This window comes from Odontesthes bonariensis, chromosome 17, assembly GCF_027942865.1.
Source record: "Odontesthes bonariensis isolate fOdoBon6 chromosome 17, fOdoBon6.hap1, whole genome shotgun sequence".
Taxonomy (NCBI): domain Eukaryota; kingdom Metazoa; phylum Chordata; class Actinopteri; order Atheriniformes; family Atherinopsidae; genus Odontesthes; species Odontesthes bonariensis.
The window spans coordinates 18,611,507-18,624,605 of NC_134522.1; the positions used below are offsets into that span (position 1 = coordinate 18,611,507).

The window sequence follows — 13,099 nt, forward strand, 5'->3', positions numbered from 1 at the left end:
ACCATGAAAATTATTTGAGTATGTTGGAGAAGAAGGGTCGGCAAGAAATGTAAGACAGAGTTGAGGAAAGATGAAGACAGAATGAGTGAAGGTTGAGTACAGGCACATCGTGTATGTTCGTGTGTGTGTTTGTAGTTTTCTATGTGTGCATGCTTGGCTGTGCATATGTGCAAATGCATGCAAGTCTTGAGGTTTGCGAGCGGCCGATCATCTGATACAGAGGCAAAGAATCCTGGACTGAGAGAGGGCTACAAGAGGCATGAGCTGAACAAAATAGTTTTGTTTCTTCTGTTTTTTTTTAGTGGTGTCTATGTGGTCAGAGTAAATCTCCTTACTCAGGGGTTTTGTGTGTGAGGAGGGCTTTAACGTCCCCACTCTCCTTGATGAGACATCTTTCTAGTTTGTTCAAACCATTCATTACTTGGTGGCTGCTGGTCGAGCTGTGCCGCTGGCCGGCGTATTTATCACCAGGCTAGAGCGCGCTCTGGCTGACAATAGGCGATTGATGACCGGGTCTGAGCCAGAGAGGCTGAGGAAGCTTTAATACAATGTAAATGACCCACTCCCATTTCCAATTTAAACTGCTCCTATCCCTATGCTTCCACAGCACATCATCTTTAGCCAGGGCTTTATCTGTTTACGTTTTTGTGTACGTGTGCATGGGTTTGTGTAGTATGAGAAAGAAGTGGGAGTGAATGTGTGCTCTGCTATATTTGTAAGTGTTTTGATGATGAACGGGGTCATGCGAAAACACAAAAGTACGGGAGAGGAAAAAACAAGATTACACTCCTGGTAAACATTGCTGTCAAGACCATGTGCACAAATACGCATGCAGATGTAGATGTGTTTTTTTTTCTTCAGACTTTCTGCACACTTTGCCTTGCCTTGAGCATACATACGCATATGCACACACAGTAACTCTGCCAGTGCGAGCCAAGGAAATGTCAGCACCTGGCAATCAAAAAATGTATTTCTTTGCAAGCATTATCATCTTTCCTTTGTTAATAATTTTTTAGCATATTAAAAAGGGACTGCACACACAAGTACAAATCAGATTAATCCCTCTCTGCAGTGGGGACTCATTATTTGTCCAATCTTAGCCCTGTTTGTTATTAATTGAGCACATTCCTCAAACCTTTTTTTTTCCATCTCTCTTTTAATTAAAACATTTAAACAGGCAGGGCTACCTGAAAGGAGAAATCCTCCTCTCTGCTGATATGAATTCTCACTTACATCAATTATTTCAGCAGTAAATGAGAAAATGCTTCTTGAGCAACGGTTATCATTTCGCATTAAAATTGGATTCAATTAGCACAAGCCATGCAAGCATTACCAGCTATGGAATTTGCTTTCTTGATGAGCACGAGGGGGAAAGGAGTGCGAAAAGTTAAAGTTTTGGCAAGTGGAGGTTTTTTTTTTTGTTGTTTTTTTTTTAGGAGAATGTGTGTCAGTGGAGCTTGAAACCTTCAGAAAACAGACAAGGATTTAAACGCCACCTTTAAATAGAATTTTTGATTCGCAGGTGTCATCTCTTGGAGTGTTTTTATATGTTTGTGTGTATTTCTATTTGCACACGCTTTTGTGTATTTGCAAGTCTGCGTGCATGCATGCTCTCTGCTTAGTTCGGCTGAATGAAACACACACTGTCTCATTTGTTTCGTTTGCGTGCGCCCCGACTCCTAATCTGGCCCTTAAAGACATCTGTCACCAGCGATCACTGTTGTTTTGTCATGCTTCATAGCAGGCCCAAGGGGAGCAAGGCAGCCCAAGGTCTGCCATTTATATCAGCCAATGTTCTTTAGATTGGACCTGACACAAATAGTATCATTGCAGCCCTTGTTGGAGAATTCCATTTTCAGGTAAAATTCTTGGCAAAGCTGTGCAGGAGATTTCACAGCATTCTGTTCTTTCAGCATTAGACTGTATTCAGCTGCTCTCTTTGAAAGAACCACCACCAGCATACATGTCAGACATTCAACGAAAGATACATGCATTTACCGCAAATCTGCTCCCACACATTTTGTTGTCTAGCAACATAAAAAGACCGTCAGACACCACAATATCTAATATGTGTTAGGCACACTGGAGTGTTTTGTTTGTTTGTCATCATGTGTGTCTTTGCATGTGATCAGTACATGGACTATACCTAGCCTAGTGTGTAGGCAGATTGGGGATAGGAAACAGGGTTATCACAGCTGACAGATTTGACAAACTTGTTTGGCCAGCTCTGACAGGTTTAGCACTGAATCCTGTGTGAGTGGGTGGACACATGTATGAAGTGAATGTCTATACTGTTTAAGGGAGGGGCAGGGTTGGGTGGAGGTCACAAGAAGGTGCAGTCTTGGGTTACACAATGCAACAAACAGAAACATATTGAATGTGTACAGCAATGAGCAACAGCAAGGAAACAAACTCGGAGTGTGTGGTCCTTTCTTGGTGCTTCTCTCTATGAGTCTTCACATATGTCTGAATATTTATGTCAAAGAGGCTCATGTGTGTGTGTTTTCTCTCTCTGTTTGCTCTTGCAGCACCCATATCCTTCTGAAGAGCAGAAGAAGCAGCTAGCCCAAGACACAGGCCTCACTATCTTACAAGTAAACAACTGGTGAGTCAAGATTTCTGCTAACCTATCTTCACCACCAGCATCCCTCTGCCTTTTATTTTCAAAAGCCTTGCCTCCCCTCTTCCCACCAGCCAACACGACTAATACTCCTAAAGTGTGAAAACCGTTTATGTACATCCCTTCCTGTTTTGTATAGACACATACACACAGACAACCTTTGTAACATTCTTATATGTAAGCTACTGGGATGTTCCGGTGTTATCGTTACAGTGTTCTGCGGCTAAGTCAGTGGTCTTTGTGGTTTGATGCACATGTATTCAGTGGGATATATTTAAGGAAGATAGGCAGAGATCATAAGCTACCCCTACAGCCCCCAAACCCACCCCACCCCTTCTTCCAAAACCATACCTAGCATTGCCACCAGTGCCCCCACAAACAGGCAAAACTGCCTTCCACCCCCTCCCTGTTTTACACAACCTATATGGTGGATTAAGGTTTTGGTGGCCTGGCCAGCAGGGCCTTTGTAGATGGCTTAGCACATAACTGGGGGTGGTGGATTAAATAAAATGATCACAGAAGCAAAGAAATGATACAGGAATTACTTATCAAAATACTAGCCTAGGTTTTATCGGCAGCTTAATTTTGTTCAGTACATTCTCAGGGTGATGTTCAGATTAATTGAACTGACAGCTTCCTTTCAAAATTCTGGGAAGGTATTTGCACGGATTTCAGGTCTTACACAAACTTAATTATATGGAACCCCATTTTATCATTCTAATTCCATGTAGCGGGGGTTCTATTTACAAATGACAAGTCTGTGCCTTTTATTCACAGCTTTTCTTAATATATTTATCAAAGCGGGTTCATTTACAAAGTGCTCTATCTGTTGGATACAGGCAGGCCGACATTAACGAAGCTTTTAGGTTTATCAGACTCGCAGCCTGACAAGCCACCCGAGGGTCAATTGATTTTTTTGGTTCTGTGATTCATTTTTTTCTCATTTTTCCTGGATCGCAATGAGAAACATGCCTGGAGAATTAGCCGGGGTTTGTCGGTCTTATCTATCAGCCCCCCCCCCAACATCCCCCTTCCAACCTGAAATACTCTGTCTCTCTCTGTCTCTCTAACACACCCTTTGCTTTATTCTCTTCTAGCCAGGGGAAGTCAAGCTACTTAAATTGGCCACAGGAACCACTGTTATCAGACTTTAATGCACCCTACAGTGTGGATAGCATTTCAATTACACCAGTAACCAAAGATTAGCCCCTGCTTGCCTGTTTCATGCCTCATGCCACCGTTTCGGGACACCATGCACCTTACCTACAGGAGCAGAAAATTGAGTTGCCTTGCCTGTGTCATGGTGATTAATGCAGAAATACTCAGCTAACCTGGGGACAGAGAGAAAGGGAAACAGACAGGATCATAGCCTACTGTTGATAGATATAGAAGGATTCCCCATCTTTTCATTGAACTTGAAACCTAAACCCCAGGTTCCTTTGGTCAGATTAATCTTGTTTCTACACACATACATGCACATAAACGTGATAATTATTAGAGCTGGGTACTGAAGTTACACCAGCTGTGTCAGTTAAAACACACCAGGAATCAATTTTCACAAATAAACTTGCTGAAGTGCCTGGGACTGTCCTAGTCTATCTGTGCTACTCTTTGGTTGTTGTCAGCACAGGATGCTGCCACATTATTGGCTGCATTACAGTGAAGGAGAGATGAGGAGCAGAGAGGATGAAGTTCCCCACTTATAACTCTCCAGTTTAATAAGTTACAGTTCAATTTTTATTTTATTTCTGGCTCTAATGACTGCTGAGATATGGTCCATCCTGGAAATGACAAAACACAGCTGTATGAAATTCTTGTTATTCAAAAAAAAAAAGAAAAAAGCTCTTCAAATTCCTGGCTTGTCCCTTGCATTGTTCTGTAGTTCCCTTTGATGCATGGTTGCTGCCATGTTACCGGCCAAAGAGAGACAGAGACAGGCGAATGGAGAGACAGAAGCCGAGGATGAGAGGGGGCAAAAGGAGGGGACGGCTGCCGTCTTCGGTTTCCAGAGCTCTCCCTCGAGGAAAGGATGTGCTGAATCAGGGCTTTGTCCGCTGGCACAATCGCAGCCCAGCGAGGGCACAACGGTGCTCTGTTTGATAGTCAATAGACAGTGCATCTTAGTCTCTCCCCTTCTCCCCTCTTGCCCCATCAAACCTCCCAGAACCATACTGTCTAACTGACACATCCCTTTACGTTTACCTGCAGCTCACCTGTACACACAGAAAACAGCAATCAGTTGGTTGGAAACCCTTTGTCTCAGTGCCACGGACACACTCCACCTGTTTCTATATGTAGTGTATATCATTAGCTAACAGCCTCACCTGTTTGTAGCTCACACCCCATTAGCCATCCAATGCTAATAAGGAGCAGAGGAAGAGGTTAAAGTCCACAGTCTCACAGCGCTGGTGCTGAGCAGATGAGGCGGACTTGATTATCCTATTAATAGTGTTCAAAAGTGAGTGTGTGTGTGTGCATGCTATATGCATACGCATTCTCAATATATATTGAGATGTTACACGTGTATGGTGTGTCAGAACACTATTAGTGGACCATCAGGTAATGTAGCGTTTTGTTTGCTCTTACATCTGAGACAACAGGCGTCATGCTAACAGAATCGGGGTGTGGCCTAATATGTAATTGCATTTGTTTAAGATTGCAGGAAAAGGTGAGGGCCATGTCACCCATGGCATTGTGGGTTAGCAAAGTAGGTGAAACGGCAGACGCAGGTGTCTGCACTCTAAAGAGCATTTATAGTTTACAGTATCTAGCGGCATATTTGCCTGTCTCAGCAGCTCCTGGTGTCCTGCTATCAGTCTGGGCTAAATGGAGCCTGACTGAATCTTTTCATGTCTCAGCTTCAGACCCAGCATGATTTGCCCTCGCTCACTGCCATAAACACACATACCGACTATCCTACCGTTTACCACTGCAGCTATGCTAACACACACACGCATACACACAGAGGGTTATTACATGAGCCTGGGAGATGACGGCGATGACAGATGACTGAGAGAAACAGCATCTAAAAAAAGGAAGGAAATCGTCCCGTCATTATTCCCTCATCTCACAGGCAGCCAGTTGGTCATTTCCATGGCAGAGGGAGAGGCAGAACAAGTCAGAGAACGAATATGTCAGTTCTTGGCATCTATGATGATTGACTGCTGTGCCACTGGAGCACTAATAACAATAAAGAGGGCACTAAGCCACACTCTATTTTTACTTCTCTGCCTCCTCTCTACAGCCCAGGAGGGACTACATGCACACACAAACACATACACACACACAACACACATGCATTGGGGAGAGGGCTCTAATTAGCGACAGAAAGGAATACAATGAGTGAGTTATTAAGACACAGGGGCGGATCGCAGCCAACCTTTGCCCCCTGTTGGAGCACAGGTCACATGATAAGGGAAGGATATCCGCCAGACGACGGCGCCAAGCGGCCTGTGCCTACTGAGGAGATGAAATAGGTTCAATCTCTGCAGCCATTCAGGGCAGGGCATGGTACACTGATTGTTTTTTTTTTTTTTCCCTCTAGTCTTTTAATTACTAGCGGGACAAACTCAACATTGAGGAGCAGTCACCATTCCCCCATTATACATTCACTGTTTCTTTACATTAAGATTGAGATGTTTCCTCATTGTATTGAGATTTAGCAACTAGATAAGACTATTGTGATGAAACAACCAAAACTATCAGTGCATATAAATTTAGTCAATGCATATATTGAGATATTGAAAGGCATACATCTCAAATCATATGTTTCTCAAGCATTTTCTATTTAGGTAGAATCAGTATCCTCTTCCAAAATTGTGCAGTGCTGGAGACAGCTTGCAGATAAGCTGTGTTTTGATAGCTCTAAACTGACTATTCTGTAGCTTTCTTAACAGCAGGTTCCCCATCCTCATTCAGATCCTTTATTCCGCTCTCTTCTCTTTCTATGGGTCCTCCAGATTTCTCAGAGTTTAAATCTCCCAACAGAGGTGCGTGGAAGCTGTGCTGCAGGTTCACATGCAAAATCTTTATGATAAAGCACATTATTTGTATTGTGTGAGAACAAGATAAAGAAGGAACAAAATCAAATTTGTTCCTTCACTCAATAAAAGCATTTTCCAGACCTTCTCCATGTCCAATGAGACATTTTGGAACACTTGCTTTTATGATTTTTTTTTATGATTCTCTGGTTTGGCAGACAAGCCCATTATGAAATGCAAAATAATAACTAACATTTTCCAAATGTAACATAAAGTTGGCCAAGCTGCCTGTTTTTTCCACATTCTTTATAAGTATTTAAGTCCCATGAACCTCACACAGATTTTTTTGGGGTCCTTTTCCCCGTCTCCAAACTCTACAATCTGCCTTATACTTACTTTTCCATCGCTTCCTGTGTGCTAGACTGGTGGACTAGTTGAGTGAAGTCGCTGGTTATCTGTGTAACTTTGACCCAGATGGAAATGTCATGCCTTTTTTTGGCTGCAACCAGGGACTCCCAGCAGTGGCCATCTCATGCCCCTGGCTTTCTAAATATACAGCTGGAGTGTGGATAGGTTGCAGCTGTGTGTATGAGTGTGTCTTTCTCTCTCTCTCTGGTGTGTTTGTGTGTGATACCATGAGTGTATATGTGCGTCTAACTAAAAAGAGAGACGATCAGGGCACTGCCAACATAGGCATCATGATCCCTCTCATTTAGGGACCACTAATTGGCAGTTAATTAGCAGAATTGACTCTGTTGTCAGATCCCAAGTGCCAGCCCCCCTGCCAACACCCTCCACTCGCTAAGTTCATTTGATCTGGCTGCTTTCTTGATGCCGTAATAATAATCCCTTTTTATCAGTTTTGGAAAGAGAAACACATTTGGAAAAACACATTATCATTACTGGCAAAGTAGAACAGAACAGACTCCCTGTTGTAGCAGGTTTCATTTTGTTTTTCATTTTGTTCAACACTTGTCACACATCCAAAAATCTGCTCACGGCATAATCTAGACACATGCTTCACTCACAGGATAAGCCATGGGAGTCTTAAACAGCTGATGCTAATGTGTGCCACTGTGTTTATGTCTGCTCTCGCAGTATACAGCATGTGTTGCGTGTGAGTACAGGAGCCTTGTTGAAATGTTCAGTGTGATTAACAGGGCCCACTCCCACTTTATCAGGCACTGGGGGCACATTGGGTCATAGCGTGGCACGGACACCCACCGAGGCTACGGAGCAGCCCGGTGCCCACCTCTGTGTGAGTGTAGAGTTATGAAAAACAGGTGGTGCTTTAATAAAACTGGCAATGTTGGGCGATCATGCACAAAAATGAATGCCTTTTTTACTTGTTTTCCCATTACAAGCTCAAGACTCTCCAAGGCTGTGGAATTCTCCCAGCTAAGACGGCATGCAAGGAGAACGAAGCCAGACGAGGCAACATAGAGAGGCGAAGAGCTGTGAGAGGCATTACAGAGAAAGCATTAGAGAGAGATGGGAGGAGGGAGGTCTTTGTACTTCTCTGCTCCTTTTGGCTCTTTTATTTCTCAACGGCTTGGTTTTATTGGTGGGTCGTTTAATAACAAGGGCTCTGCGTTTGAAATGAAGTCGAGCTGCATTTGCGTGGGCAGGCCTCTCTTTTTATTTTAAGATGGTAATTTCTGTACCAGGGGTGAGAACTGGAGAAAGATCGAGAGAATACACTAGAGAGATTGAGGAGAGCAAGAGGGTGAGAATGTTGGAGAGGGAGAATTCAAAGGGAACACAAGAGAGGAAAGTAGGTTAATTTATTTCATTTGTAAGAAGAAGAAGAACTTAGAAAGATAGAAAAAAAAAGGTTGGTGATAGTGAGGAGGAAAGTGTAGGGATGCTGTTTTCGTGAACAAGCAGCTTAATGCACACGGGCAGCCACAGTAAGCCTGCTAGAATCTCCCTGTGCCTGAGGCCATCTGTGAGCAGAATAGCAATTTTATTACTTTGTCATTAAACCAATTTCACAGCAGTATTGTTTGTTAATGAGCAGCCGCAAACGAGCAAAGATGTCACGTACTAGAATAGCAGCAAGATTTGTGACCCAAGCACTCCTCTATCTCATTCTCCCAACCTCTACCTCATTCTTATTCTTCTGCTCTTTCTGCCATCATCTTCTTTCTTAACATCCTTACTGTCACCCTCACCATCTCTCCGCTGTCCTCCCGTCTTGCCCCCCCCCCCCACACACACACACACACACCTCCCGTTATAGAGGTCCCTGCTCATAAAGGGGAAAACTGCTGAAAGATAAAATGCAAAGTCTATACAGTCAAGTCTCTGTTTATGAGCTTCCATTTGCCTTTAGAACTCATTGGGACGGATGGTTTCTCTACAGATTTTCAGGGGGTGCAGTTGGAAAGTCTGCCATCTTAGCTTATTATTTAGCCCTAAAACTTAACATTGGTGCCAACAGCATGTGAATAGGTGTGTAAGTTGTTTTGATTGTGTGTTAGATGATGTCATGCATTTTTTTTTTTTTGGGGGGGGGTTGTTAGGCATGATCACTGCTTTTTTCATTATTAGTGAAGTAATCTTGCATTTTAACTGTTTTGGCAGTTGCTAGGAAAGGTCTGCTTTCACAAAGAAAGTCATGCGCTACAGCTGCTGTGACGCTATATGTGTCTTTATGACTTGTCACTTTTGTTTATGTTTTTACTCTGGAGGTCAGCTGGCACAGATTCCCGGCCTTTTTGTGGTTTATGACTGAGAGAGAAGTTGTGACAAAAGGAGGGGATGAGAGAATTAAAATGAGCCCCCAGAGGATCAGACAACCTGACAGAGTAGATTTGGAATAATTAGTTTTATCTGCTGAGGGAGATAGCCAGAGGAGCTGCGCGTTATCCACAGGCTGCAGTGATATGTGCATTGGCGGTGATGAACGGGACGGCTGGATGTTGTGTATGTGCTGAGGAGGAGGGGTGTGGTTTGGAGGACTAAAAGGGATAAAGGTGACCAGGTGTAACAGAATGGCCTTAAGGGTATGTGTGTCTGTGTGCGTGTTTTGTGTGTGTTGGAGCCAAAGAGGACAGGAGCGCCTTCTTTGGCTGAGCTCTTTAAACTCTGTGAACCTCCACAAGGTATTTTCTCTCTGTCCAGGCATGCTCATTCTCTCACTCTTTCTATTACCATCTGTTTTCCTTTACTTCCCTCTTACACGCTTCACATTCCCTCTATCCCTGTATTTTGATATGGAGTAACACTATCTTTTATCTGTGCTTTGTTTGTGTGGTGTCACATTTAAAGGAACCTCCAGTGACCTCACTCCTTCTCTGTTCAATGAAAGTGAGTGTTCTGGGATATAAAACGGGAGAGAGTTGTTATTACACCCTTAACAACACAATACTGTATTATTCTTACCTGTTGTGTGTGTGTTTTCTGACACTGTGATTCATAGCCCCATGCCCTCTGTGGCTTGAGGTGGAGGCCAATAAGTCTATCATAGAAGACCCTATAAATCAATATGGTCCTTTGTTGGTTCAAGCCATGCTCTGCCCTAGTAAAAGCCCTGTTATGGGTGAAGGATCAGTCACTCCGGGAGCCCATCAACTATCATCTGGTGATGGCGAGCAAAGGCCAATGTTTTTCATCATTTGAATGCAGATACATTTTTCTTTTTTGTAGTCAAGACTGTGTTTATGCAATTGTGTTCTGCATCTTACTTTCTACATGATGTTTAACTGAATGTGCTCCAGTGAAACATGATTGGTCAGTAGAACTCAGATGTCTGTTCATAGAGATTAGATAGAATTAAAGTATGTGCCAAGTAGGAAAGTCAAGGGAGATGAGGAAGGAGCTAAACATAAACAGAACCTGGCCCAAACTCCTTACACATTGAACCTGGTAGTTTGCACTTTGGGAAAGGAGAGGGGATTAAAGATGCAGCCTGCTGCCACGTTCTCTGCATGCAAACACAAACACACACACATGCACTTTGTTGAGGTTATCAGAGGTAGCAGAAGGAATTAGTCAACACTATAACATGCATAACAAGATCCCGAGATACACAGGAAGAGCTGGAGAAAAGAAGAAGGGGGAACTTATTACCCTAATCTAGGATTTCTCTATCCTCATCCTTATGAATATTTATTCCTCCCATTACCAATGTTGATGTTTCAATTGATGTTTCAATTGGGAGTCACTGTGAGCGTGTGAGGTGTGCAGCAGTGGGAATTTATTTTTCTCTAGTGGCCATAGAGGGTCACTTTTAGCCCCACCCACCCAACCCCAAAGATATATCTGCTAAACTATCCTTTTGTTACACTTGAGGACTCTCTTATGCGATCTCAAAGGTTAAATTGAATTAAAAAAGGGGAGTCTCCATTCAATGAAAATTGTAAGTTCACCATAAGCATAATGTCTGATGTATTGTGTGTTATATGATGTTTGTATGGACAATCACACACAGTTAACAGTCTTCAATTCAAGATCAATATTGCAGTTTAGGCTGAACTGACTGTCTTTGATGCATTTGTTTAAGGTTGTCACATATGAAGCAGGCCAGTCAAAGCTGTGCACAGTCAGTGGTAAAGCTGATGTGAGAGGCAGAGGGGTTGCTTCTGGCCAAAGGCACATCAGAGTCACTGTGGTCTGCTGCACGGTGTCATCACCGTTTCTGCCCGTAGTCCCCTCCACACACAACAGCTATTTATATCACTGGCCTGCTGCTTGGCTTTTCTAGCCCTAAAATCCTCTTCTGATCATGGCTCCACATGTTTGTGAATGGGTGCGTGGTTTATGTTCGTGGTTATGTGTGTCAAGGCAGTTATCTGCAATTGAAAATGCAGATTAATTATTCAATAGTGAAGTCAGAAGGAATCTGACAACATTTAACCAATGACTTTCATGGTCACTAATATGTGCAAGGGATGTGCATCATGGAAATGTGCTTGATGGAAACATTCTTTCACACGCCACAGACACATTGATGAGAGGATGATGACATCCCATTTGGATGGCGAACCCCTTCCCAAACTCTGTAGGTTCTTAAGCACTTCCAAGAGTAGCAACAGCTAAACCCAGGCATTAGAGAATCTTAAGGGTTAGATGTTGATTTGAACTGCCCTAAATTTGCAGTTAATAGCACACCAGTATGAAGAGGAGAAAAAAGATTGAGACTGGGACAGAAAGTGCATGTATACTTATGAATGGGGGTGGGGTGATTAAATGGGGGCACCTTTGACGCAACCTCCCACTGGCTCTGATTTAGGATTTAACAGTGCTAATGCACTGTTAGATTCAGCAAAATAAACCCTCACCGCATTGTGAGGGCACATGTGCGGCACATGCATGCTTACAAATGTACCCAAGCATGTATGTGTGCTGTTGCTCTTGGCAGGTCCCCTCTTCTTCTCTTTGAGCTGAACCCATTATAGTTATAAACGAGGGAGAAGAGAGACGTTTGATATGAAGCAAAGGAAATAGATTGGCCTTATTTCCTGTCTGGCTGCTGCAACGCAGACACTTGTGTTGCCTAGACGATGCAGGCAATTGACACTCAATTTTGTTTGAAATATCACGCCTCTATCATGTCATTATCAGCTTCCCTTGGTAATCCACAAAGCCACCCTGTTTGATATCTGACAATAAGGGGGACTCACAGAGTCACGGAATCTCTCACTTGATTACCAGGCACAGGGAGAAAAAGGGCTGAGAATAAAGGGGAACAGAAGACGACATAGCTGGAGACAAAGACAGGGTGAGGGAAATAAGAGATGGAAAGATAACACAGGAGAGATGAAGAGGCTTAAAAGCCACACTTTTGTATGATAGTCGTGAAAAGTGGATGAAAACTGAGATTATATCTGCCCTCCCCACAGAGACATACAAAGGTGGCACTGTCGGAAAGATGAGAAAAATCTGGGCAGTGGTGTGGCACTCTTCACAAATGAGGAATTGGGGTGATCTTGTAAGCACACCCACTCATCTCAGGAGGGCTGATGGATAGGCGGGGGTAATGATAGCACTGGATTGAGTCTTTCCCTCTTCTCCACTCTGCTCTCCTCTGTACATTACCTCAGTCTGTGTGTCTGAGCCAGCCTGCGAGTACATTTCTGTTCTGGATCTTTCTGGCCCTGTATGAAAGCACAAAGCCCTCATCCACCCATGAGGTGAGAAACCGGCTTATAAAGAATGAGCACGACCTTCCAGCGCTGACGGCCTCTGTCATGCGCTATGTGCTGGAACCTTTGACGGGGGCTAATATTGACTTGGTCGTTCTCAGACAACTTAAAACAGCAGAAAAAACAGCTGTTGATCTTTTAGCTCCTGGGTAGGCAGAAAATACCTTTTGTATAATAAGGACGTTAATAAGGTGTTGTCTTAAGGGAGGGGGTGCAAGAGTATGAGGAGAAGGCTTTGCCAACAAGTGAGATGTGGATCAACTGTTCCCGTAATCCCCTGATTTCTGCTTGGTATTCTCAGAAATAATGATATAATAAAAAAACATTCCAGGGCAGAGGTGCCAACCTTA

General features: G+C 43.4%; 1 protein-coding gene across 8 annotated transcripts in view; it reads left to right on the plus strand.

Annotated features, from left to right (window-relative positions):
- The window catches only part of meis2a (Meis homeobox 2a), a 76,774-nt gene that overhangs the window by 49,843 nt on the left and 13,832 nt on the right, over positions 1 to 13,099 (plus strand). For all 8 annotated transcript variants that reach the window (XM_075488139.1, XM_075488137.1, XM_075488140.1 and 5 more), the window contains exon 9: positions 2,529 to 2,605. In XM_075488139.1, the coding sequence (XP_075344254.1) occupies positions 2,529 to 2,605 (77 nt within the window). The remainder of the gene's footprint in view (positions 1 to 2,528; positions 2,606 to 13,099) is intronic.